Raw genomic sequence first — 26,710 nt, 5'->3', positions numbered from 1 at the left:
AAATACTATTGTTGCTTTAAAAATAAAATATTGTAGTTTCCACAAGCATATATTTTGATGCAATAATAGAGCTATTGTTGAAATCAACAATATTCTTTTTAGGTTTAATCATACAAAATTATGCTGCGTGAACGTTAGCAATGTTTCGCAGTGAGCAGTTAGGGTGTTGTGAGGGTTGTTTTGAAAGAGCTTTCATGTTGATTTATTTACATTCAGCTGTCATCCGAGGCAGAATGTACATAATATACATAACTGCCTCGAGTAACAGATGAATGTAAATAAATTATCAATAAAAATCGTCTTAGAAATTTTCTATATTTACCAAAATAATTGTTATACATGTAGATTAACCACATTTAGCTTAATTAAGGTAATGTATTATGAAACTATAATTTTATCTTTATCCTCCCGTGTTTTATAATGTATAGACTATAGGAAATTATAGTTGCATCACACATTGCATTTCGAGATGTGTAGCAAGGCCAGTGTCCAACGACCTGGGATCCTTCCTATTCAACAACAGCTCTCCTGACTAAACTTAATCCATCCAGCGTTCCTTGTGTGTTTCCAATTTTCGGTACAAATGTTTCCGTTTCGCCCGATGCATGGTTTCTCAGAATCCAACCAGCGTTACCTATAAAGTAAATAAGAATTGCAGTTTGAGAAAACATACCATGTAATTGAAACACACCAAAACCACTATCAATCAATCAATCAACAAATTGAATATACAGTTTAGGCGATAAATCACATTTGATGAGTGTTGCTTTTAAGGGGTCGTACACTAATTACGTAAGCACTTATGGGGGGAGGGAGGTTTTACATTTTATTACGTTTCATATAAATAAAAAATTATTCGTTTGGGAAAATCTTACATGGGGGGGGGGGTTGAAAAACCTAGAAAATCACTTACGTAATTAATGTACGGCCTTTAATCGCATATTTCATATGTGAAGAGGAATCCAGGTAGTGTTAAGATTTCTATATCACCTTAATCAATCCACACAAAGCCACTACTTACCGAAATGAAATTTTCTCGGGCCTCGGTCCTTCGATCTTTCGCTTCACGACAAGATACTGTCTCCATCCAATGCCGGCTTTATTTACCAATGATCCATTGCGATCCATTGAGATTCTGCAGATTCAGATGCGCTATCGAATGCAAAAGAAAATAAATCAAAATTGCAGTTCAAAATAAAACCAAAAATTACGGATTACCTGAGATGCAAGATCAAGAGACACAGAAACTACACGCGTTTTCTTTTCTTTGTTTTGAGCTGTCAGTGCGAAAAAAGAAAACATAAATATTCAACATTATTTTTTATGTTTTATGCTTTTTCGGTGGGGAGCATACCTAACATATTCTAACCAGAGTCTAACCTCTCACAGAAAGTTACTCTGGGTGTGAAATTACATCCATTCTGTGTAATATAAGGGTGAAATCAGGAGTGATTCAGTTTGATTCTCCAAAACGCGGAGGGTTACTACCACGAACAAGGGTAGTGGGACTTGGAAGCTGAACCCCGGCCAGGTACCTCCAAAACCGGGGGAGGAACGACCTGGAAATGTCCGTCCACCCAGGAAAGACGGTGGTAAGGGGTTACGGCAGGCTGAGAGCTCTCAGCCGCACCAGACCAGGGAAATAGAGGGGGATGACGCCTCCTGGACCCTAATCAAGAACAAGAGGAAACCGAAGACGTCAAGGGCCGAAAAGAAGGCCCAGGCGAATGAGGGTAGCAAGAAGTCTAGGGTAGGCGCCAATCACTCCAGGGGCGATGCCCTAGTCATCACGGCGGACGAGGCTAAGTACTAAGACGTCTTGAAGCCGATGAGGAGTGACGTCAAGCTCGGTGAACTCGGCGCCGACGTACGTCGAATAAGACGTACCCGGATGGGCGAGATGTGTTGAAAGTGCAATTTTCCGCAACAGTAGGCCATTATAAAGGCATCACCCCTAATACCAGCGTGCAAGACATCTTACCGTGCATCTAGGATAGGATGTGCCAATTAGTCATTAAAAATCGTACCGATTTTCTGTCAAAATCGTACCGGTTGCTGATTGGGTGAAAATGACAATCGATTACTTCGATCGGCGGTATCACATTTTCAAAAGGGCAGCTTGTTGTTACCTTGGCCGTGTTGCTGGGTAATTAAATTGAAATTTATGACAAAATTCAAAAGTTTGTTTTTTGATTTTTTGGGCAAAATGAATTTATGCTAGACTGCAAAATATGTATGCATGATTCTCAAGGGTTATGCTAATTTGAAATACTCGATTTGAAGCATTATCAAGCAAGTTTTTACCCATTTCACTGTAAAACTCATCTAATTCCTTACGAAATATGGAAGAAATGAACGAGAAAACATAAATTTTATACATATATTATTCGGCGGATTTTGCATAAATAATATTCGGAAGCACTGGACACCACTTCTTCGAAGCAATCGACTCAGGAAACAACAAGGCAGTCACAATTCAATTGTCACATCCTATCCTAGCCGTGCATTTATTCGCCGTGTGAGAAGCCGGGCGATATATACATAAGAAAATACATAACAGTGCGAACAAAAGTGAAGCAGATTCGTCCATCACTAATGCGACATGTGCACGATAGTAGTAGGGCCGTCAGGTGAACTTTTTAAATCGAACTTTAAACATACTCATGTTTGTATAATCATTTTTGATCCGAGGAAATAAAGTGTAGGTAACGTACCTGACTTGGTTTCTATTTCGGATACATGATAAAGAATAATCCCCAGGGGTGTGGGTGTCTCTTGGGAATTCGATTGCATTCCTTTCTGGCTATCCAAGGTGGTGAGTATTCCCACTTGGATATTGGGATAGATTAGGTGAGAAATCTCACTAAGCTATAAGACTTCAGGTGGAGCATTTCCACTAAAGCGGACACAAGGGTTATATCAGGTGGTGAGGATTCCCACTGCTAATCATTAAGGGGGAATCAGGTGGTGAACGTTCCCACTGATTTTATCAATACCATTTACAGGTTATGGGCCCAGTGTAGGTCCCGACGGACAATTACACTGATCATTCTCGTTCAACAACAATGGATAACCGTGTCAGACGAGTGGTTGTGCCTCTTTTCAAAGGAGACGAAAAATCGTTTCCGTTTTGGAAAAAGAGGATGGAGCAGCATCTCAAGCAAGAGGGCCTCCTACACACACTTGAAAGAACTCCACCACAAGAAAGCTATGCTCAAGCGGCAGCAAACGAAACCGCTGCCGATGAAGCCACCCGCAAGGCCAAAATGGTTGCCCGGTTGAAAGAAGACGATGCGGCAGTAAATGAGTTTTGGCTTGCTTTGGATGATGATGCCATGGGGCATGTATTCCAATGTACATACGCTAAAGAAATAATGGATAGCCTCGTTGAATTGTATCTAAAGCAAGGTACGGTTGCCACTTTGGGTATACGAGCTCGATTATTTACTTTGCGTAACGAAAGTTTCGCATCGCTGAAGCTCCTGTTCGCCACTCATCAACAGCTAATTCACCAGCTGGAAAGCATGGGTGAAATTGTCAGTCGCAAAGAGTGTATCGACACGTTATTGGTCGCGATCCCAAAACGGTTTCAGCACGTGCTCGGGGCGCTGTCCGTAATTCGGAAAGAAGAAATCGACAAGATGACGAAAGAACAGATCCAAAGGATCTTTCTGGATGCCGAGGAGCAGCAAAGAAAATTTCAATCGTCCGAAACGACATCACCGGTCGCTCTGATGGGTGCAGCCACACAGAAGAAAAAGAAGAGAAGATGCAATGCTTTGAGTGCGGCAAGATCGGCCACAAGCGCCGACATTTTTTTCGTTTTGCGTCGCAAAAATGGCTCGGAGCAAAAGATGAAGGCAATGAACGTCGGAGGTGGTGGAAGCAGTGGCGGGTTAGCTCTAATCGCTCGGCAAGAGGGATCCTTCATGGTCCGTGTCCCATTGCCGGAGTCGAAGGCAGCAGCGGAGAAATAGCGGGAGGAGGATGCCATACGTGATCGACGGGTACGCGAGTTGGATCTCAACGCCATGCCAGTGCCCTTTCCGATAATTTTGGACTCCGGGGCAACAAGACACATGGCACACGACATCATGCTGTTCAATCAGCTGTGGGATGCTCCCGAGCTACGGATTGGTACGGCCAAAGATGAGGCTGAAATGGGGTGCAACACAACGGGAAATCTTCAGTAGAGAAATAATAAACGCCGCCGCTTTGAAGTGTACGATGTGTTGTATATTCCTCAATTGAACGCCAATATCCTTTCTGTCTCTCAAATTGGGGGAGTAGAAATCAGGGGCAAAAATGACATCGTTTTGGTAACAGGAAGGAGAGTAAATGGACTCTAAGTATTACCTGAACCTATTTCCAGATACAGTCGCGATTCGCTGGTTGGGCCACGACCTCGGCCCAACTAACGAATTCGGTTTTTAGTTGGGCTAACTAACAGTCATTTTAATAAGTGTATTTCGACTTGAACATCACAAATAATGTCCAGTGACGCCCAATCCCGTTTTGCGTGTTTACATTTAATTTTGACATAAGGTTGCATTTTAGTTGGCCCATGGCCCAACCAGTGAAGGTCCAACTAAAAAGTGACCCAAGTATTAAAATCCCGACTAGCGAATCACGACTGTAGTGAAAGCGTGTGTTTGGGTAAGATTGTCGAGCAGCATGAACTGTGGCACCGAAGGTTGGGACACATGAATGAGGCTAGCTTGACTAAAATGGCCAGAAAGGGAATGGTTGAGAGGTTGGACATTGGACCATCAATCAAGAAGCGAGAACCAATTGTATACGAACCGTGCATAATTGAAAAACAGGCAAGGCTGCCATTTGACAAATCATTCAAGGTTAGGTCCTCTAAGCCGCTGGAATTAATTCATTCCGACGTGTGCGGGCGTATGGCTGAAAATACCTACGATGGGCACGAATACTTTGTGACATTCGTAGACGATTACACTCATTTTGTGGTTGTTTATCTGATTACACACAAAAGTGAAGTATTTCAAAAAATTTCCGAATATGAGGCTCTTGTAACCGCTCATTTCGGTGGGAGAATTTCAAAATTACGTACGGACAATGGTGGGGAATACTTTAGCCGGGAGTTCAAAACATTTTGCGAAAAGAAGGGTATACAAATGTTGCCGACAATCCCATAAACGCCTCACGTTATACGCCTGGGGTTATACTAATGACACACTGGTGGTATAAGTACCATGGTACAAGAATCTTGAAATAAGTACCATATCAATTATTGTCTTTATTAAAGATAGCCTTGTAATAATTTTCTTGTCCTCTTGTACCATGGTACAAGTACCACAGGTGTGTCCTTAGTATTAATGAGAGGATGAACCGAGCTCTGATGGACAAGGTAAGGACGATGATGCATGAAGGAAAAGTTCCTATGTATCTATGGGGAGAAGCTCTATATACTGCTGCATTCCTCACAAATCGTAGCATAACAAGTGCGATCACCATAACCAAGACACCTTTCGAACTTTGGCAAGAAGCCCAACATGAGATACATAAGAGTGTTTGGATGTGTTGCTTATACACACATCAACAAACATCTGCGATCAAAGTTGGATGCCAAGAGCAAACCATTGATCTTGGTTGGGTATGCTCCTATGGGTTATCGTCTGTGGGATGAAGAAGAGGAGAGGATTGTAGTATCGAGAGACGTTATCTTTGATGAATCTGTATTTCCGTTCCATTCACTTCAGTCACAAACACAATCAGAAACACGTCAAGACTACTGTGTGGCTGACATTCCGATACTGGGGAGATCTGATCCCACCAACCTCATTGAATTCCCAGAGGATTTGAGTGATAGTGACGAAGATGAGTTGCTCATAGAGGCGGAAGATGATGGGGATGAGGTTGATCCGGACGATGGTGATGTTGAGCCGAGTTCTCAACGCCATAGTCAAAGAATCACTCAACGCCCAAATTGGCTGCGCGATTATGAAACTAGTTTCGTACTATCACATCATTCAGGGGAAGTTCCGCAGAGGATTGACGATTTGAGAAAACAGGATGATTGGAATCAGTGGAAGCGTGCTATTGATGAAGAGTTAAAAGCTCTGCACGAAAATGAAACGTGGACGCTTGTAAAAGAGATTCCGAAGGGGAGAAAAGCTATTAACTCCATGTGGACTTTTACCATAAAGTATGAGGGTAATATACCTCGCTATAAAGCTCGCTTGGTTGCAAAGGGCTGTTCGCAACGTCCGGGACTGGACTATGGCGAAACCTTTGCTCCTGTTGCGAAAATGACAACAATCAGAACAATGTTGTCGATTGCGGTTCAGGAAAATCTGTACATCCACCAAATGGATGTTAAAACGGCTTTCCTAAATGGACATTTGGATGAGGAAATTTATATGCGTTTGCCCGCATATGCGGATGGACCCTCAAAGACGTGTAAATTAAACAAAAGATTGTATGGCCTTAAACAAGCTGGCCGTAGCTGGAATTTGAGATTCGATCAGATCATCAAGAGATTGGGTTTTGTGAATACTGAGTCAGACACATGTCTGTATGTTTGCAAGGAGAAAGGTTTATACATAGTTTTGTATGTCGACGATATTCTGGTTTTTGGTAGAAATCTAGAAGATGTAGATTGGGTTAAAAAGGAACTCGTCAAGCATTTTAAGATGAAAGATTTAAGTGAAGTGAGCAATTTCCTTGGCTTAGAAATCCAACGTGATAGCAATTGCTTGACTGTTTCGCAAAAGACCTATGTTGAAAAGGTACTTAACAGATTTGGTATGGAAGATTGCAAACCTACCAATACACCCATGGATCAGCATGCTAGGTGGCCAAAAACTGATGGACAATTGACCAACGAGCCATATAAAGCTTTATTGGGTTGTCTCCAGTACCTGGCATTGATGTCAAGACCAGACATATGCTACGCAGTAAACTTCTTTGCTAAATTTCAGAGTTCACCACAGGAAAACCACTGGATCGGACTTAAACGAATCCTGAGGTATCTACAAGGCACCCGAGACCTAAGGCTAGTGTACGTACGGAAGGAAGACTGGTTGGATACGCCGATGCTGACTTCGCGAACGACGAGAACGAACGACGGTCAATCTCTGGATCAGTCTTTACCGTGTATGGAAACACGGTATCTTGGTCCACAAAGAAGCAAACGATGGTCACGCTATCATCCACGGAAGCGGAACTCATATCGCTTTGTGGAGCAGCAAAGGAAGGTGTGTGGCTGTCAAATTTATTGAGTGAGATTGGAATCCAAGTGACTCCATTCACAATAAATGAGGACAACATACCTTGCATAAGAATTGCGGAAGAACCTAGAAGCCACCAAAGGACAAAACATATAGACATCAAATACATGTTCATTAGGGAACTAATTCGCAAGAAAAAGATTAAATTGAAATACATAAGCAGCGAGATGCAGAAGGCAGATATGTTTACTAAAGCTCTTTCGCGTTATAAACTAAAAGAATTTGTTGACTCACTTAATATGAAAATTGAGGGGAAGTGTTGAAAGTGCAATTTTCCGTAACAGTAGGCCATTATAAAGGCATCACCCCTAATACCAGCGTGCAAGACATCTTACCGTGCATTTACTCGCCGTGTGAGAAGCCGGGCGATATATACATACACTAATAAAAATCCACACATTTTTATTGGCAAAAATCTAAAGAAATTTACAAATAAATTTTATGTGTGCGTTAATAACCACCCGCTATTGGAAAATCCACATAAAGGTTATTAGTTAATAAGGGTTATGTGTGTTTCCACATATACGCTATGCAAATTTATATAGCCGTTATGTGGGAAATGCTATAGTCAAAATTTATGTGTGCCACACATAATGGATATGATTGGATTTTTGTCAGTGTAAGAAAATACATAACAGTGCGAACAAAAGTGAAGTAGATTCGTCCATCATCAATGCGACATGCACACGATAGGAATAGGGCCGTCAGGTGAACTTTGTAAATCGATCCGAGGAAATAAAGTGTAGGTAACGTACCTGACTTGGTTTCTATTTCGGATACATGATAAAGAATATTCCCCAGGGGTGTGGGTGTCTCTTGGGAATTCGATTGCATTCCTTTCTGGCTATCCAAGGTGGTGAGTATTCCACTTGGATATTGGGATAGCTTAGGTGAGAAATCTCACTAAGCTATATGATTTCAGGTGGAGCATTTCCACTGAAGCGGACACAAGGGTGATATCAGGTGGTGAGGATTCCCACTGATTTTATTAATACCATTTACAAGATGATCCTCGAGCTGAAGCGGGGCGTCTCGCAAAAAGGCGCCGCCTACAAGAAGTTGGCGGAGGATGTCCTAGGCGAGATGGACAAGGTGAGGGCACTCACGACGGAGGTGAATCTAAGGGTTAAAGACCTGGACGAGATCACCGAAGTCGAAGAGCTCGTCACGGCACTACGGCGACAGTGTAAAGTGGAGACGCCCACCGCAGCCGTTCGGCTACGGAAAGGTCCGGCAGGGACGCAGGTACACTGCCAAAAATATTTATATAAGATATATGTGTCGCCGTTATAAATTTTTGCAATTGCTCCACCCTAATATAATCGATAAAGAACCACATATTGTCAGTTTCGCTGGTAAGAAAACGCGCCGATCACTTTTTAATCACCTTAAAAATCGTCGCCAATATCTTTAAATTGAATCTGTGTTAGTTCAAAGCCAAACCTTGAAAATATGCATGAAAAAAAGTACTCAATTTCGGGAAATAATGTGATTATTGAAATCAAACAATTTTTTTCTTATGGGCATTTTTGCTGACGACGATTTGCTTTGCGACGATTTTAAATCGTCGCGGCCGAAAGGTGCGAAATTGATAATATTATAAATAGGGTAAAATGCCCAATAGTGGACCCCCTAGGGAAGATCCATTAATTACGTAACGCAAAAATTGAACTTTTTCAACCCCCCCTCCCCCCTATGTCACACTTTTTGTATGAAGCTTCTAGAAATTTTGTATGGATCGCCACACTTCACTCAACCCCCCCTCCCCCCTCTAAGCGTTACGTAATTTGTGGACGTTCCCCTAGTAGCGGAATTTTGCTCTTCCTGTCAAACGGCTTAGAAATTTTCAAAATATTAACTCTGCTTGATGTCTAATAACAAGCTCTGCATTCCCTCTTCACGATACATACATAAAACACCCAAGTACACGACGTTATTCGTTGAAATTACAATTTTAAAGTCTAACTGAATTCGCCCTATAGTAGACCCCCTGGGGGTCCATAATAGGAAATTGCTTCCCTATATAGTCGACACTTCATTTGATTTTCATGTCCCGTTTCGGGACGTTCTTCTTCCCTATTATGGACCCCCCAAAATTTTCATATAATGGCCACTCTTGTGTTTATTTTTTATAGAATTGTGAAAAATCATCTAATTTGACTTTCCATAGCATTTCCAGCGCATGTAATCAATAATCATAGGACTGTAAGGTAGGTTCTCCCGATAGAATTTCATAGCGAAATGTTGACATTGTGCAGTAATAATGCAAAAATGGCTGGAGGGTCCACTATTAGTTGGAGGTCCACTATTGGTCACTTTACCCTAATAATTAATAATAAGCGATTTTCTAGAACGCTCAAATGACAGGAGACCAAACACTAATATTTACATTTTATAAGGAACATTTGCGAAAATGAAATGAAATGATGATGATGATGACGAAATGATGATGGTTTACATGCAAATTTACCAAAACAAAGACCGAGCCGTCCACTCAAAATTTCGATCAGCTGTTCGAATCTGTCTCATAAAATGGCTTATTAATGAGGTTTTTGGTTTTTAGCCCTAAGTTTACCTCAACGACTTTTAACTTTTTTTCACTGTGCAAGTAGTTTGCTTTAGATTTTCTCCTCACCTTGTCAGTATTCATCATTGAAAAAAGTGTCAATGTCATCTGATTGCTTCTTCTCTGCGCTCTGGCAGTCTCAGCTCTTACAATTTGCAATCTTTATTTTTTGTGATTTTGTGACACGAAGAATAATATTCATCATCGTTTTCATTAAATGATTCCGTGAAGCAAAAAGAAGTTCTCTAAATAATAATCCAATTATTGTGTATCGAGGTTGTCAGAAAGCTGCTTGCAAATTGTGTGGATTTCCATTCTCCCGGTGATCGATTCTGATTACTAGTTTCGTCGTCGTGAATTCCATTTCCCTGAGTTGCTGGCCGATAACAACAAACACGAATGACGTGGAAGAGGATCCAGAAGGAAAACAACTAGCCACTAAATTCCTGCTTTAGGGCAGGTTTTAGCATAAGTTAAATAGCAATTACTGTACGATACATACTAGTAAAGTACTATTTAAGGCATAATCCAAAATGTTCGAGATAAGCGATACGCAGAGTGAGTTTGCGTTTATTGTTGTCTATCAAACACGATAATTTGTCAATTTTTATTCTGCAGAAATTGGCGTCGGACTGGCCGGATTTGGAATTGCATTTCTTTTCCTGGGAGTGCTACTGTTGTTTGACAAAGGTTTACTAGCCATAGGAAACGTAAGTACCCGTGGAATCATATTTACAATATGACGGAGAAATGTTATTCACCTACTAGAATAATATTGAAATTATGCCGCAAAAACTATTTTTTAGGAGTGAACCTTCGGCAGAATGCCATTGTTTATGTTGCAAAATATGTCAAATCACTGTTAATTAATGAGGTTTGTGTAGCAGACTTAGCCAGCTGATTTACGATAGTATGCCGTGCCTGCATTGTTCCTTATACACCCGATTCTTTTTTTTACACGGGGATGCGTTCCGTGTAAAAAAGTTTTCAGTTCAAAATTTGAAAATCCGTGTAAAAAAGTTTTATGATTTCTCGACGAATCATGCAAAATGGAGCAACTTTGCAAAAATTTTGTATGGGATTTTTTACACGGCCGTGTAAAAAAATCCGTGTAAAAACAGAATTGGGTGTATTACTCTAATATTCAAAAGCCTTCTAATGAGTTAAATTTGTATTATTATTTGTTCATTCACGATCAATAGACATTATTTTGTGTTTGAAAAAATAGTTGAACGTTGTTTTGAAAACTAACTTAAAAATATTCCTATTTATTGGCACGCAAAACAGCTTGTGCAAATATAAACTTGGCAGATCAATAAACTTTACCTCTAGTTTGTTAAAATGGTTCATTATTTCATGATTTACAGCTACCATGTGAAAGAAAGGGTTAATATACCTTTTATATTAAAGAAAGCGTTATATGTAATTTGTCGTAGTATAATCGCAACAAAACCCCTGTCAATGAAAAGGTGCTTTCTCCAATTGCAGATTCTCTTCATTTGCGGTCTTGCCTGCGTGATAGGTCTGGAGCGGACGTTCCGGTTCTTTTTCCAAAAGCACAAGGTTAAGGCCTCCATTGCGTTCTTCGGTGGAATCGTGATCGTTCTGCTCGGGTATCCGTTGATAGGCATGCTCATCGAAACGTACGGTTTCATATTGCTGTTTAGTGGATTCTTCCCGGTCGCCATCAATTTCCTGCGGAGGGTACCCGTGTTAGGAAATTTCTTAAATATGCCCGGTGTCAGCAAGGTAAACACATTTCAGAAACAAATGTCCAGAACGACGAACTGAGCAATCTTGGTACAACTTCCTCTTTTATCACTCTAACTGATAGGTTCGTGTGATAAATGGGATTGGATAAATCCCAATTCACCAAATCAGATGAATCGTTTTGAACAATAGGTTTTGAACTATAATCGTTGCGAATGACTGAAGTTATTTCTTTCCCAATTACAGGTTGTGGATCGACTGGCGGGAGACTCCAATCGAACTACGGTATGATAGCAATCTGGTCATGGTGTAGTCTAGTGTCGATAAGATTACGGGTAGGGTTCTCCCGTATTTCTTATTATGTGGAAGAACTAACAAATCAATCGCTGCAACTGATTTGATACAGAACACGTCGGGTTACTTCTCAATAATACCCGAACTGGATGTAAAAGCAACCGTTGTTTTATCGCGATTTTGTAATTATGCTCCCACCTTCAAATTTGTTACACCACATTTATTTTTGATTCAGTAGATTTAAAAACAGTATCGAATCGTTTTTTGTTTTGAGATTAGTTTCTAAGATCATTAGGAAAAAAACAAAGCAAATGCTATTCATGAAAATAATGCATTACTAAGTATCGTGCGTACTACTGTTTGTTGTTTTCAGGCAATTCATGTTTGGCAATTACATAAAGACATACAATTGTACTCAAAATGTAAATTGTTGACAGTGTTGATTGGTTAGAAAGAACTTCCTTGATCTGTGGTGATGGTTGATGTTTATTTCGCAAATATTCAGAATTCTGCTTTATGCTTTATAAGACAGAGGAAATTAAATTCCTACCAATTCATTGTTTCTCATTGTCGAATACTATTATAAGTAAAACTATTCAAATTTATATTTACCGCTTCCATGTTCAAACTATGCCAAAAATCACTTGGATCTTTTGATGTGAAATAATATTGGCACCTTTGGCATCCAGTAACCCAATCAGGATACAACTCGATGCAATCGTTTAAGGTTCCCCCAAACACACGCGACGCGACAGTAGCGACGCGATTCTATCACTTGGCGACAGCGATTCTGTAGCCGTTGGTAGGGAAGCGTAAAAAGAACATTGCCTGCAGCGACCTAACGATAGAATCGCTGCGACTAGTTGTCGCCGTCGCGGCGATGAAATCGCTTAGGTTTGGGGGAGCCTTTATAGGCTGCCAAATTGTTTCGTTCAAACGTGAATTAGAATAATAATCGTCATCTTTTTACTGCATCTAAAACTGTATTATGAATGGGCAACCTTGAAAATATTTTCTTTTGATTTCGTAAAATTTTGCATATGTAGTACGGTATGAATGAATTCTGTGATAAATTTCAATTGTCTTATCAAAAGTAAAGTAGGGAGCTTGAATGTAACAATGTAACATTTATTTTTTAATGATTCCATATTATAGGAATCAAACAAAAGTTTTAAAATGTATCTGTAATTAAAACGCTTCTTTTCTTTAATAATAACTCACAATCATATTCTCTCAAATTTTGCAGGATCTCTAGAGAGAAACATCAAATAGGTTATATTTTGTAATGCAATATGTATTATGTATGTCATTTTTTCTGCATGTATCAACATTTCAAATCATGAAGATATACCTACAGCGTTTGGTGACGATAATGGTTTAGAAATTGTCATAGCTCTAGAAGATAATCAGTCGGTCCAAAAACAAAATCAATCTAAACTATGTTATGATGACGGGAAATAATTTGAATATCACTTCTGATAGTGATAGGATCTGAAGAAGTTTTGCAGATTGGATAGTACTATTTGACACATTTTATACTACGACCTACGGCTGCTAATATGTACTATAAAAGAAACAAGAAGTTACGTGAAAGAAATCTCGCTTAACTTTTCAAAAGGACCTAAGTAACATTTTTTCATGAATTAATTTGAGTACTGCAATCAAAAGCTTTTATGTTTTTCTGTTGGTTGAGCTATTCAAATTAATTCATGAAAAAAATGTTACTTAGGTCCTTTTGAAAAGTTAAGCGAGAAATAATTTGTCTAAATGTTATGCCTAATTGGAAATATGAACGAAAATGCTGAAAATAAAACTGAATATTTGTTGAAAGAAGGCCTAAGAAAAAAAAGTATCGTCAACGAGGTAACAAAGGGCGGGGGTAGTTGGTGTCGTGTGGTGAACTTGGGCGTTCGCTTTTATGAATAACTAAATCGCCAGGAAAGCTTTCTTATAGTTCAGTTTACTTGTTCTCAGATACATGAATTGCATTAAGGCTGATTTACAGTTCCGAAATGTGTCCGCGGGATTTGTTACGGGATTCTGTTCCGGGTTTTGTCAGGGAAAATTTTCCGTCGATAAATCTCCACTGTCAAAACATTTTCCGTGATTGAGTTTACACTTCAGGATTTTGCTTCGGGTTTAGAGAATCTGCGTATCCGCGATCTTGCTTGAGTTTACACTTCTGGGTTTTGGTTCGGATTTCTTTATTGAGATTGAGTGGGAGAATGAGAAAGAGAAAATGAGTGAGCGTGTAAGTGAGTCAAAGTGAGGGTAAGAGTTAGTGAGTGAGTAAGAGTGAATGAGTGAGTAAGAGTGAATGAGTGAATGAGTGAGGGACTGAGTAAACGAGTGATTGAGTGAGAATGAGTGAGGGACTGAGTAAACGAGTGAGTTAGAGCGAGAGTGAGTTAAATTGAGAGTGAGTTAGAGCGAGAGTGAGTTAGAGCGAGAGTGAGGAGCAAGAGTGAGTTAGAGCGAGTGAGTTAGAGCGACCACCAACTAATATTCCTTCCCTCTTCCTAACTGACTACAAGGACGTCAAGGACGTGGTTGATCATTTGAATATTTGAGTCACGGAAACTTGCACACTGAGAATGCTTGAACAATCCCAGTCAATCATTCAGTTGATTCTTTGTGCAATTTCACTGATTCTGGTCAATCACGGAGTAGCAACCATAGATATGTGTAGTCAGTCAAAGCTAAAGCTAAGCTAACCTAAGCTCATTTCTCACTGCACTCTTCTTACTTCTCATTCTCAATTCGCACTTCTCTCTCACTATTAATTTCTTCACTTCTCACAACTCATTTCTTACTTCTCAGTTTTCACTTCTCATTAGTCACTTTTCACTTTTCTTTTCTCACTCCTCGTAGCTCACTTCACACTTTTCACTTCTCATTTTTAATTTCTCGCGTATCATTCTCATTACTCAATATACAATTAATGGCTTGTAACAGTTTGTAACAAAGATATGTACTGCCGCTAACCGCAAGTCGAGCACATCTGTATATGGGCGTCCATATACAGATGTGCTCGACTTGCTGTTAGCGGCAGTGTAGTAGTTGAACACTGGACTTTGAAGGAGAGGGATCGTAGTGTGCCGCGTTTGTTGGATGATCAGGAAAATTTTCATTCCCGTCATTTGTCACTCCCGTCAAATTTTAACCGTGAAAATTGAAATTTTTTAATTCTTTTCTGAAGTAAATGATGGTAATGTGGAAGAGAAGTGGAAGTTTCAAGAACGCACAAGAAAAATGGATGTTTCCCGGATCAGGAATTCCAAACCGCTCGGCTGTTTCAGGGATCGGGGAATCAAAAAGATGTTTCCAATTCTAAGGATTCTCGACCGCATTATATCATATTACCGGAGAACAGTCTATAATTTGGTAAGATGTTGGCTGAATACAGGTAAGTAAAAACCATATTCAAATTTCTCCCCATTTAGTTGTGATTGGCTATGAAGTAATCTGACTTTTATCGCAATTTGCGAGTTGATAGATCATGATCATGATCAGAAGCGCATCCAGGTTCCGAATCGTGGGTAGGATAAATAGAAAATGTCGATTTGGGCAACAGTGCTGGTATTAACAGCGATTCGCATATACTCGCATGTGTTACAAGTCTTTATATCACTTACATCCGTTAACACAAATAATTATTTTGGACTAATCACTGAAAGCAAGGCACTCTTCAACAGTCGAGATCTGTTTTGGCCACGTTCTTGTAAATACTGGAGGGAAAAGCATGGTTAATTGGGACACCTATACTTTAAAAAGGAGCAGAGAACTTTACGTCCTCTCATCGGTCCCACGGGATTTTTGGAAATGTTAGTGGAAACTAACGATAGGAATCGTTTTGGTAGAACGTGAAACACAGAAAGAACTAAGGCATACAGAATAGGAAAAGAGGCGAGCCTGTGATCGAACCCATGACCTCCTGCTCATAGGCAGAAACGATAGCCACTAGACCACCGAGCATGTTTCCTATTTAAGCAACAGTTCTGGCGTGGAGAAATCAATGCACATTCTATCTATACTGCAGCTGAAAGCATAACAGTTCCATCTTGATATGAAATCCATTTCAATATGGAAAAATTCATTGGCGTAAATAAGGGAAGGGGGGCTAAGGGGGGGGGGGGTTGTTTGAAGAATTGCTTCTGGATTCCTTGACGATTTCTTCCAGAACACCTCGAAGATTTGCTTTGGAATCCCTTTTAATTTAATTTAATTTAATTCGAAGTCTCTGGACGTTTTGCCTTGGAAATCCTCGAAACCCTGCTTCGGAATTCCTCGTCGATCGGAATCCCTCTGACGATTTGATTCGAAATCCTTCGATGATTTGCTTCCACATCACTGCAGGATTCCCATTGTAATCCCTGGAGGATTCTTTACGAAATCATTTGACAATTTGCTTCAAAATACATTGAAGATTTGCTTTGCAATTCTTCGAAGATTTGGTTCGGACTCCCTCGACGAATTGCTTTAAAATCCTTCGACAATTTGCTTTGGAATCCCTCAACGAATTTGCTTCAACATCATTGAAGGATTCCCTTTGGAATCACTGGAGGATTCCTTACGGAATCATAGGGGTTAAATCGGAGTCCCTCGAAGATTTGCTTCGGTATCCTCGACAGATTGCTTTGGTATCCTTCGACGATTTGCTTGTGCATCCCTGGAACATTGCCTACGAAATCACTGGAACATTCACCCTGGAATTCCTGGACTGTTCCCTTCAGAAATCCTGTAGGATTCCACTCTAGAAGATTCTCATTGGAATCCCTGGAATATTTCCGTCGAATTCTCTGGAACATTCCCGTTCAAATGCCTGGAATATTCCCGTCGGTATGCCTGGGGGATGTAGGATATCTAGAAGATTCTCATTGGAATCTTTGGAACATTCCACTCGGAACCGCTGGAATATTCTCGTTGAACTCCCTGGAACATTCCTGTTGGAATCCCAGGTGGATTGCTTTCATAATCCTTCGATATGCTTGAAAGATTCCTGTTGAAATATCTGGAGATTCCCCTCGGAATTCCTGAAACATTCCCATCGGAATCAAGAAAGGATTCTCATCGGAATACTTGGAAGATGCCCGTCGCAAAAGAGAATATGGATGAGTGTGATTGATCCGCAATTACCTTAGATGGTTGGAACGGATTTATCACCACATTACCACTTTTTTTTAACTTTGTTACCACTAAGATAACTTAATAAAGTGGTAAAATGTTCGAGAGCTTTTGAAAAGAATGCTCAAAATAAATGAAATGGCTACGCATTTGCAGATTTCAACCACTTCTATTTTACCTCTGTCAAACCTTTAGAGTCTATCACCCAACCAGGGGATGGCAGATTTTAATACAGTTCTGCATAAGAACCTTACAGAAACTGTATAATAATTAAGCATATACAATTCTGTAAGCTTTTAATACAAATATTGTATTAAAATAGTACAGATTTGTATTATTTTAATACAATATTTGTATAAAAAGCTTACAGAATTGTTTATGCCCATATTTTATACAATAATTGTCAGATTTGTTTTTTTGGTTTATAATTATTCTTATAAGAAGTCAAGTTTAGACATCTTTAAGCGCTTTCTTCTTCTTCTTATTGGCATTACATCCCCCACTGGGACAGAGCCGCCTCGCAGCTTAGTGTTTATTAAGCACTTCCACAGTTATCAACTGCGAGGTTTCTAAGCCAGGTTACCATTTTTGCATTCGTATTATTATGAGGCTAGCACGATGATACTTTCATGCCCAGGGAAGTCGAGACAATTTCCAATCCGAAAATTGCCTAGACCGGCACCGGGAATCGAACCCAGCCACCCTCAGCATGGTCTTGCTTTGTAGCCGCGCGTCTTACCGCACGGCTAAGGAGGGCCCCGCTTTAGGGATTTTAAAGTGCCTGAAGTTCAAAACAACAATCAGTCTACTGATTTAGGATCCCAAAAACATCTATGATTATTGTTTGGACTCTGATTGTGTGTCACCTTCTGGTAACACACAAATTTTTGCCATCCTATGACTTCATATGTTTTTACCACAATCATGGGTAGGACAATGCTTTGACTGTCCCACCCAGAAAAATTCATGCGTAGGACATGTCCTACCTGTCCCACCCACTCCCGGCGCCACTGATCATGATAGAGAACTTATTCGGGATGTTGTACCCCATGATAAATTTATTTTGGAAAGCTCCAAATGTGGGGAGCACTGGCTCTGATGATGCATTTCAACTTGTTTTACACAGCTGTGCAGTAACCAACACAAAAGGAGCGAAAACAAAGCGAAAATCACCATTTTTCTGTAAGGGCTGCCGATTCTGTTTTTTTCGCACTTGTATACAAGTTTTGATAAAATTGTTATCATGGCTTGTTATGATTCGGAACAGTTTTTGCCTCTCTTTTATCGTTGTTCGTTATCTATTGAGAGCGATTTCTGCAAACCCTGGGTAAAGTTCATCTTTTTTGTCATTAAGCTGGACCACTCGTCGCAGACGATTGAGTAATGCATCGTACGAGTCCCGCGGCTGCTCTTGTATTATTTTACCACAGGTCACCAGATGTCGCTGCAGGACTTGCACAAAAAACATGATGTTATAGAGCAGTTGCGGCCTCCGACATACTCCTGACAGTGAAATTCGTAGGATTTATGTCCGCTCTTAGCTCGAAATGACCCTTGAAAACCCCTTAGCTGGGTTTTCTCCACTTTTTGAGCAGGCGTCTAAACATGTCGTAAGACCTAACCCCTGGTATCAATATAACGACGTGCCCACGGTTCGACGATGTTTTGTAGAACCAATTCCCACTACGTATTTTGTATTATATTACTTTTAATCACTTATGCCACTTCAATTGCCGGACCCTGTACTTTAGAGATAGAATAAGTGAACTCTCTCGATAAATAAAAATATGGAGTACGTAAATTGGTGAAATACGTAAAAAGTTTTATTACAAATTTTTCTTCAAACAACTATTTTCTTGTGCAGAGGAAATTTCAACAAGACTTTAAATAACAATGCTATTCAAACACTAATCAATAATATTCATCAAAATAAGTTTGTTATGATATATTTTTGAAGAACACCATTTCTTCAACTCTTGGTTGGGGGTCCTGATTATCCCATGCAGTGCAGAAAAATGGCAATCCGTTCAAGTCTGACGCACTCCGCGGTCGCCGTTGTAGTCATCGCCAGTCACCAATCACCATACCTAACTGCCGAATCGTGTTGGAATTTAGTGTAGTTACTTTTGCGAGTATACGTATATGTACTGCGTTTGTGGACACAGTAAGGTTGTTTTATCCAAAAAGTCATAAATGGAGCGCTTGTGGGTCTCAAACGTTCAGAACTCTATAAGTAATAGTTAATTCATGTGATACTTAGTAATTTTCAGAGTTACTACACCAGTACTTTCATAATATTCTATGATAAAGACTAAATGTTTTCAATATGTTGTGTTTCGACGGTAAAAATCAAGACAGATTCCAGGCACGAAAAATAGGATTCTGTTGTAAGTATAGAGTACGACGGTATAATATGCCCCCCTAAGGCAACTCCTTTATAACTTTTTACTTTTCAACGCAATTTATGCAAACTTTGTGTCATTTGGTGGTCCAGGAAGTCGCAAATGCATTGCCCGTGAGTAGTCATATAAAAATATTACAGATACACGTAATAAAGCTTTTTTGAAAAGTCGTGATTTGATTTGATGGATTTCAAAAAGTGGTTAAAAATGGTTACAAATCATTATGTGCTTGACGTTGAAAAACCAACATAAGTCCATTTAGGCAGGTTTGAATTACATTTCATATAATTTGGAAGCTACTGCTGCAAGCTCGCCGCTCTTTTGTCCAGTTGGGCATATCGTCCTGCTTACACTGGGGCGTATTGACCAGTGAAACATATTTTTGAAAAACGTTATATTTTTGAAGAAGGATGCAATTTCATATCATATTACCCTCAGAGTAAAGTTATTTTGTCGCCCAACTGAGTGTTCCTGAACTGAACTGAACTGATCTACTCAACTGAACTTCCACATTCACATAGTATGATGGTTTTACAAATATTTATAGGTACCAACTAATTTTGACCCTTAGTTAGTTATAGTTTTCTAGAAATCAAAGGGGGCGTTTTGGCCAGGTGGAGCGCATTATACTGTCTTACCCTAAATGGCACATTTTTATTGCCTTATACTGCCGCTATCCGCAAGTCGAGCACTCTGACTTATTGGCAGTTTTGAGTAATTATCATTTTTCACTTTATTTTCACATATACTATGAGTTATGCTATTCTATGCGAGATGTTTGTTCTAGAAAAGTGGAAAAAAATACCAAGTCAAATTGTCCCATATAGAAAAGTAACCGCAAGTCAGTCACATCGAGTAAAAGTATATTCCCTTTGTAAAATGTTATACATATTGATCATATTTGTTCAATACATGTGCTCAGAACTCTTAAAAACGTCTCGAATAAAAAATAAATCATTTCAGAAAAACGTAGAAGAAAATTGTGTAAACATTTGGAATTTAAGTTTATGTTGTGGTTGGAAGTTAGGTTGAATTTGAAGATGGATGAAGATTGATGCATAGAGGAATATACGTTGCACTATGTATAATATCCATCGTTTCACTTTTGCATCAGTAATTTCCAATATAGCGTGTTGAAACTTGTACGGTACATATAGCATAAGTTCTTTTGAATATGTTTTGGTTTATGATAATAAAGATTTTTTAAGGCGATAATTACTTCCCATTTTACTAAATAAACAACAAACTTACTATTGTGAAATCATTCTAATTTCTCACCTAATGAGTTGGATTTCAAATCAAAATTTCAATCATCCTATTTCCGAATATTATTCATATGAGTCGCGATGCTATTCTTCAAAATCGCAAAAAAATGTTAACTTAATTTTATTCGGTGAGCGCAATTTGAAATCTGAGAATGATTTTATCAACAGATTGATCAGCTAATAGAACCATTTATTTAACCACATGCTAAAAACAGACGCGTCCACATGCCAAAACATGGGTGGAATGAAACAAAGTTACAAGTAGCGGAAATGACGTAGCGGGACTCCTAAGAAGCATGAAATACATCCTGCAGGCTATTATCATGAATCAGAGAAAATCAAAGCCGCTAATTTCAAGAAATGATCATTCAATGATCAAATGAATTCCTCAGAAGTTTATATGGATCGTTACGAATTGCTTAGAAATCTTATGACCGTTCAATAATGTTCTAAAGTTCCGGGTCTTATTCTTCCAACGATTGAAAAACCATCACCCAATTATGTAAACGGAGCGGTTGGTACGAGATGTCCCCGTTCTATGGCTTAATTGTGAAATCAAGCTAAAAATTGATTCTCACAGCTATTTTTAACAACGCTGCACAGTAGGCCTGGCCGCTTTTATGTTTAAAGTACATTTATGATGTGCTTTAACCATAAATGGGCTACGAAATGGTGAGTTGACATCCGGGAAGGGACGCCTAACATAGCTCTGGTCCTCACAAGTTCCAATACTCACGCTTCCACGGGTTTTCGGATGACAATTGACCGCCAGCTAAGGGTTGCGTAATTAGCTGGTAGTGTAGCCTGGGCACTGTTCTCCTTCTGACATCAGCTAGAGTGAGAGGGTGCGTCCTTTGGGGTCTGCCTAGGATGTGGTGGGGTTCGACAGTGGGCTCTGTTGAACTTCTAGCCAAGCAGGCCCTATCAAAGCGACCGTGTGCCGCTCAAAGCGCACTAGCCTAGTCCTGGTGTTGGGTGGAACTTTAAACAAATTAGACCCGACTGATCGAGCGTCTGTTCACCAAAGAAGTGCGGCTCCAACAGCGTCTGTTATGACATCCAGCGTCTGAGTATGAAATGCTATTATTCCCCGGAAGCTATATCTAAGATGGCAGCCCCATCCCGGTGGATAGGGAACCTTGGGCCAACAACCTACTGTTCCCGAAACATCAATTTGTTCGAGAATCCGATAATGAAAGAATACGGACTGATTTTACGGCGACGACTCTTAGCACGAAAAAACGGACTCGAACATGGAACGTTTTAACCCTGGCCCAGCAGGGTAAATTGTCACAACTTGCCAATGAGGCACGCTGCATGAAGCTTGAGTTCCTGGGACTGAGTGAAGTCCGTTGGTCATACTTTGGAGAACACAGAACGCAGTCGGGACAAGTTCTGATATACTCTGGTTTACGAGGTAAACACGCTCCCTGGCATCGCGGAGTAGGCTTCCTACTAAGCGCCCAGGCACAATCTGCGCTTATGAAGTGGGAACCTCTAAGTGAAAGGATAATCGTTGCCAGATTTAGAAAACGGGTCCGAACCCTACTATAATCCAATGTTATGCGTCAACCGATGCTGCCGATCTGCAACACAAAGATAATTTCTACAGCCAACTTAATGTCATCGTAGATAGAATTCCGAAATGTGATATCAAGATCTGTATGGGTGACTTCAATGCGAAGACGATGGGACGCCATGGTCTCAAAGAAATGAGCGAAAGCGGAGAGCTGTTGGCAGAATTCTGTGGTAATAATAACATGGTGATCGGGAGATCGTTCTTCCCTCATCGACCGATTCACAAGGTTATACGTGGGTCTCCCATGACGGCTTTAAAGAAAATCAAACCGACCACATCTGCATCAGCCGGAAATGGAAACGCAGCCTTCTTGATGTACCGTGAGTGTACCATATTGTGCGCAGTTAAGCCATTTTCAAAATTAAATCGTCATATCAGATAAATTAAACTGTGATTTACACATGTTATTCAGTAGAATGTTTAATTCATGTTTATTATAATAAAAGAAAATGTTGCAATTGAAAAATTCATCAAAATCAAATAAAAAAATCGTATTTTTTAACCGATGTTTGGTGCCTAATTGTGCGCACCTATTTACGCATGTTCCTAATTATGCGCATTTTTGTTCCTAATTATGCGCAGTTGCAAAATACCAAAATATATTGTTTATTTCATTTAATCAACGACGAAAGTGAATGTCAGCTTATTTCTGTAGTTTTGACTTTCTTTTTAAGGGCTCTTTCTGTTTCATCTTCATATTCTTTTCGCGAACGGCTTTCTTCTGTTCGCGGTCAGCTTTTCTCTTCAACTTTTCTTGCACCACATTAATTTTATCTTGCTCCAACTCATGGGAGTACTTCCGAAATGCTTCACTAGTGGCCACGGCAGGTGCACGTGTGCGGTATTTCTTCATCGATTTGGTTGATGGAACTGATACCGACGGTTTTGAAAAAACTTGTTCAAAAGTATCTTCGGTAGACGCTTTTGGTTGTTGTGAGATGTCTTTCGGTGCGTTATGAACGACGATTTATGAAAAAAGGTTTCTGACGTTTTCAGTTGTTGGGATTCCCCTGGAAAGCCCGCTCTAGCCGTCTCAATTATCCAATCGATAATTCGCTCTTCCTCTTGCTTAGTCAAGACGGTTGGTCGTCCTGGATGTTTCAATTCAGTAGTGCCCCGGGCTAGCGTTTTTCTAAGAGTACTCTCCGGGATTTTGTTCATTGCTGCGGCTCGACGAATCGAGTATCCTCTCCTGAGCAGATCCACAGCCAGCACAATTTGATTTCGATTGTACTTCATGTTCTTGCGATCGCGATTAATTTCGGAAGTCTGCGCATAATTAGGAACATAAACGAAAATCACGGTGCTTAATTGAACGCATCAGAAAATCGACTTTTCCACACAAAATAATACATACCCGTGTTATTTTTTTATGTGAGTACGACAGAAACGAATGTATCTTACTGATTATGGTGAATATTGCAATTGTTTTGTCTAGTTCCACTTGAAATTTGAAGAAAACATTCCGAACACCAAGTTCACGATATGGTTAACGGAGTCGACATTTTGACGTTTTCAGCGTTGTCGATCAAGTTTTTTGTTTATTTTACGCATTTAGAACCACATATTATTGATACTATAATGAATTCGGATATGTTATTCAATAATTATAAGAAGAAAAATTACAATGCTGCGATATTTATGATAAACATGAACAAAATGAAAACAAAATATTAAAGTGCGCACAATTAGGAGCTGCGCACAATTAGGGACGGTCACGGTACGGAATAAACGTAGTGCCGATATCGTGTCTGATCATCACCTCCTCACGCCTGCTTATTGCGTGGTTTCGTCGGCAGGAGGAGAGAGTTGGACGACGGTTCAACACACGCCTACTGGAAGATGCCACGGTGAAACGGTCCTTCTTGAAAAACTGGAGACGCGTGCTGCAGATATTCCGGAAGGCGGAAGATAGAGGAGCGATGAGAAGCCAAAGCCGCGATAGAGCGGTCAAAAACTAGGGGAGCCAAAGTCTTAGCCCGTCAACGATACTCGGCTCTGGAGAAGGAAGTAAAACGTTCATGTCGACGGGACAAGCGAGCGTGGGCGGACTCTCTGGCCGACGAAGGAGAGAGAGCCGCAGCAACCGGAGAAATTCGTCTCTTCGACGATATCTCACAAAGATGAATGCAACGATGCCTGTGAAAGACGCGAATGATCAGTTATTGACCGACCCAACTGACCAGCTGAAACGATGGTTCGAGCACTTCGAACAACTTTTTCAAGTGCCAGCCAGGCCATCACCACCTCGGCATGATCTGCCTAGGATCCGACGTATAACACGCGTTAATACCGAAGCTCCATCACTGCTAGAGATTCAAACAGCCATCCAAAGCATGAAATCGAATAAAGCCCCAGTAGTCGATCGCATATCAGCCGAGATGCTCAAAGCTGACCCAATGACATCCGCTCAACTACTGCATCGTTTATTTCGTAATATCTGGGACACCGCAACTTTCCCGGTCGACTGGATGCAAGGTATCTTAGTGAAGGTGCCCTAAAAGGGTGACCTGACTGTATGCGATAACTGGCGAGGCATTATGTTGCTGTGTACCGTTCTCAAAGTTCTATGCAAAGTTATCCTAGCCCGGATTCAGGAGCAGATCGATGCGGCAGCAGGGGCCGGCAGCAGGCCGGATTCCGTGCCGGAGGATCCTGTGTGGAACCTATTGTCACGATCCGTATATCATTTTGGAGCAGGTCGACGAATTCCAAGAGTCCCTTTACTTGGTATTCATTGACTGCGAAAAAGCTTCCGACCGACTCAATCACGAGAATATGTGGGAAGCCCTGAGACGCAAGGGAGTTCCTGAGAAAATCATCGGCCTCATCGAGGCACAGTATGAGGCCTTCTCGTGTAGAGTGTTTTGCTCAATGGGGTCTTGTCCGACCCTATTCGGGTCATAGCTGGTGTGAGGCAAGGATGTATTCTATCACCGTTACTGTTCTTCATTGTAATCGACGAGATTCTGGTAGGTGCGATTGACCGTGAACCAAACTGCGGGCTGCTATGGCAGCCTATAACCATGGAGCACCTAAACAACTTCGAATTGGCTGATGACGTTGCACTCCTCGCTCTACTGCGCTCTTATATACAGTGTAAGCACAACGACTTTGCCGAGCGCTCCTCTTCCGCAGGCCTAGTCATCAACGTCAACAAAACCAAATAGTTGGATGTGAACATGGTAACCTCTTCCAGTTTCACAGTAGCCGGGTAATCAGTAGAGAATGTTGAAAGCTTCCAATATCTTGGTAGCCAAATGGCGTCAGACGGCGGTACCAAGATCGACATAGGCGCACGGATCAAGAAAGCAAGGGCTGCCTTTGCGAGTTTAAGAAATATCTGGAAAAACAGGCAGATAAGTGAACGCAACAAAATACGAATTTTCAACTCTAACGTGAAATCTGTGCTGTTATACGCTAGCGAAACATGGTGTGTATCAGTGGAGAACACTCAACGGCTGCAGGTGTTCATTAACAGATGCCTGCGGTGTATAATTCGGGCCTGGTGGCCTCACAACTGGATCTCAAACAACGAGCTCCATCGTCGTTGTCACCAGAGGCCGATAGCAACAGAAATTTGAGATCGGAAGTGGGTCTGGGTCGGCCACACTCTACGTAGAGGTGTAAACGAAAACTGTAAACAAGCATTAGACTGGAACCCAGCGGGACATCGCAGCAGAGGCAGACCCAGAGGCTCATGGCGGCGAAGCCTCAATAAAGAAATAAAAGAAGTCGACCGAAATCTAACCTGGCAACAGGTTAAAGCGATAGCTTCACATCGCTCAGGATGGAGATCTTTCAAGTCGGCCCTTTGCACCACCGGAGGAGTAAAGGACCCATAAGTAAGTCAATAAGTTCCGGTCGGAGATAGATCATGTTTGAAAAATCGCACCACTAAGGACGGCAACGTGCTCACACGAAACTGCATACCGCGGGTATACTCCAGGGATAAAAATAAGCAATCACCTTTTCCAAGAATACGAGGTACCTTCATTCTGCTAAATAACATGAACGAGAATAAACCGCACAAAATGACTGGCATACACATTGCATGCTCAAATTTGCGAGGAAGAATGATTTTTTGACAACACAGAACATATAAAGGACATCCCAGTTGGAAGAATGTTGGTGATCACAGAGCATAGCATAGCATAGGTGATTGTACATACACGTCTTGGCTGCCAAAACGAACTATGTAATATCCAGAAGCACAACCTGATAGATCCAGCGGACATCTAAAGCACGCCGATGTATATATCCGATATCGAAGAAATCGATTCGAGCACTATCATCGCTTAACGCAGTAAACCTGGAAAACAGACCTAACATCGATCGAAGCAATCATCCGGCATCGGCGATAAATTCACTAGGCACCACTCTCGACCTCTCTCGACTATGACTACAGTAGGCATGAGGATGGGGGATGTGTAGTACCCCCCTTACTCTCCAACAAGGAAGCGCAGCTAGATGGACGAACTATCCAGGACGTCATACCCCAACCTGTCGACGGT

The 26,710-nt window shown here is 40.7% G+C and overlaps 1 protein-coding gene and 1 long non-coding RNA gene across 2 annotated transcripts; one reads left to right on the top strand and one right to left on the bottom strand.

Moving 5' to 3' along the window:
- Positions 1–302: 302 nt before the first annotated feature.
- On the bottom strand, positions 303–1,403 carry LOC134204855 (uncharacterized). Its single transcript, XR_009977996.1, has 4 exons — positions 1,355–1,403; positions 1,219–1,277; positions 1,022–1,152; positions 303–634 (listed from the first exon to the last, which is right to left on the bottom strand). It is a non-coding gene; the product is annotated as an uncharacterized LOC134204855 (long non-coding RNA).
- An 8,523-nt stretch (positions 1,404–9,926) lies between these two features.
- On the top strand, positions 9,927–12,253 carry LOC134204864 (vesicle transport protein GOT1B-like). The gene is made up of 4 exons (XM_062679682.1): positions 9,927–10,380; positions 10,441–10,532; positions 11,311–11,571; positions 11,779–12,253. Exons 1-4 carry the CDS (start codon positions 10,356–10,358, stop codon positions 11,821–11,823), a joined length of 423 nt encoding a protein of 140 aa, XP_062535666.1. The 5' UTR covers positions 9,927–10,355; the 3' UTR covers positions 11,824–12,253.
- Positions 12,254–26,710: the final 14,457 nt, after the last annotated feature.

The sequence above is a fragment of the Armigeres subalbatus genome, unplaced genomic scaffold (assembly GCF_024139115.2).
Source record: "Armigeres subalbatus isolate Guangzhou_Male unplaced genomic scaffold, GZ_Asu_2 Contig937, whole genome shotgun sequence".
NCBI classification, from domain to species: domain Eukaryota; kingdom Metazoa; phylum Arthropoda; class Insecta; order Diptera; family Culicidae; genus Armigeres; species Armigeres subalbatus.
This window is presented reverse-complemented; position numbering and strand designations above follow the sequence as displayed.

Coding starts and splice junctions, on each gene's coding strand:
- LOC134204864 (XM_062679682.1), top strand. CDS start 10,356: ATGTTCGAGATAAGCGATACGCAGA. Junction 10,381..10,440: donor CGAGATAAGCGATACGCAGA/GTGAGTTTGCGT, acceptor TTTATTCTGCAG/AAATTGGCGTCGGACTGGCC. Junction 10,533..11,310: donor GTTTACTAGCCATAGGAAAC/GTAAGTACCCGT, acceptor CTCCAATTGCAG/ATTCTCTTCATTTGCGGTCT.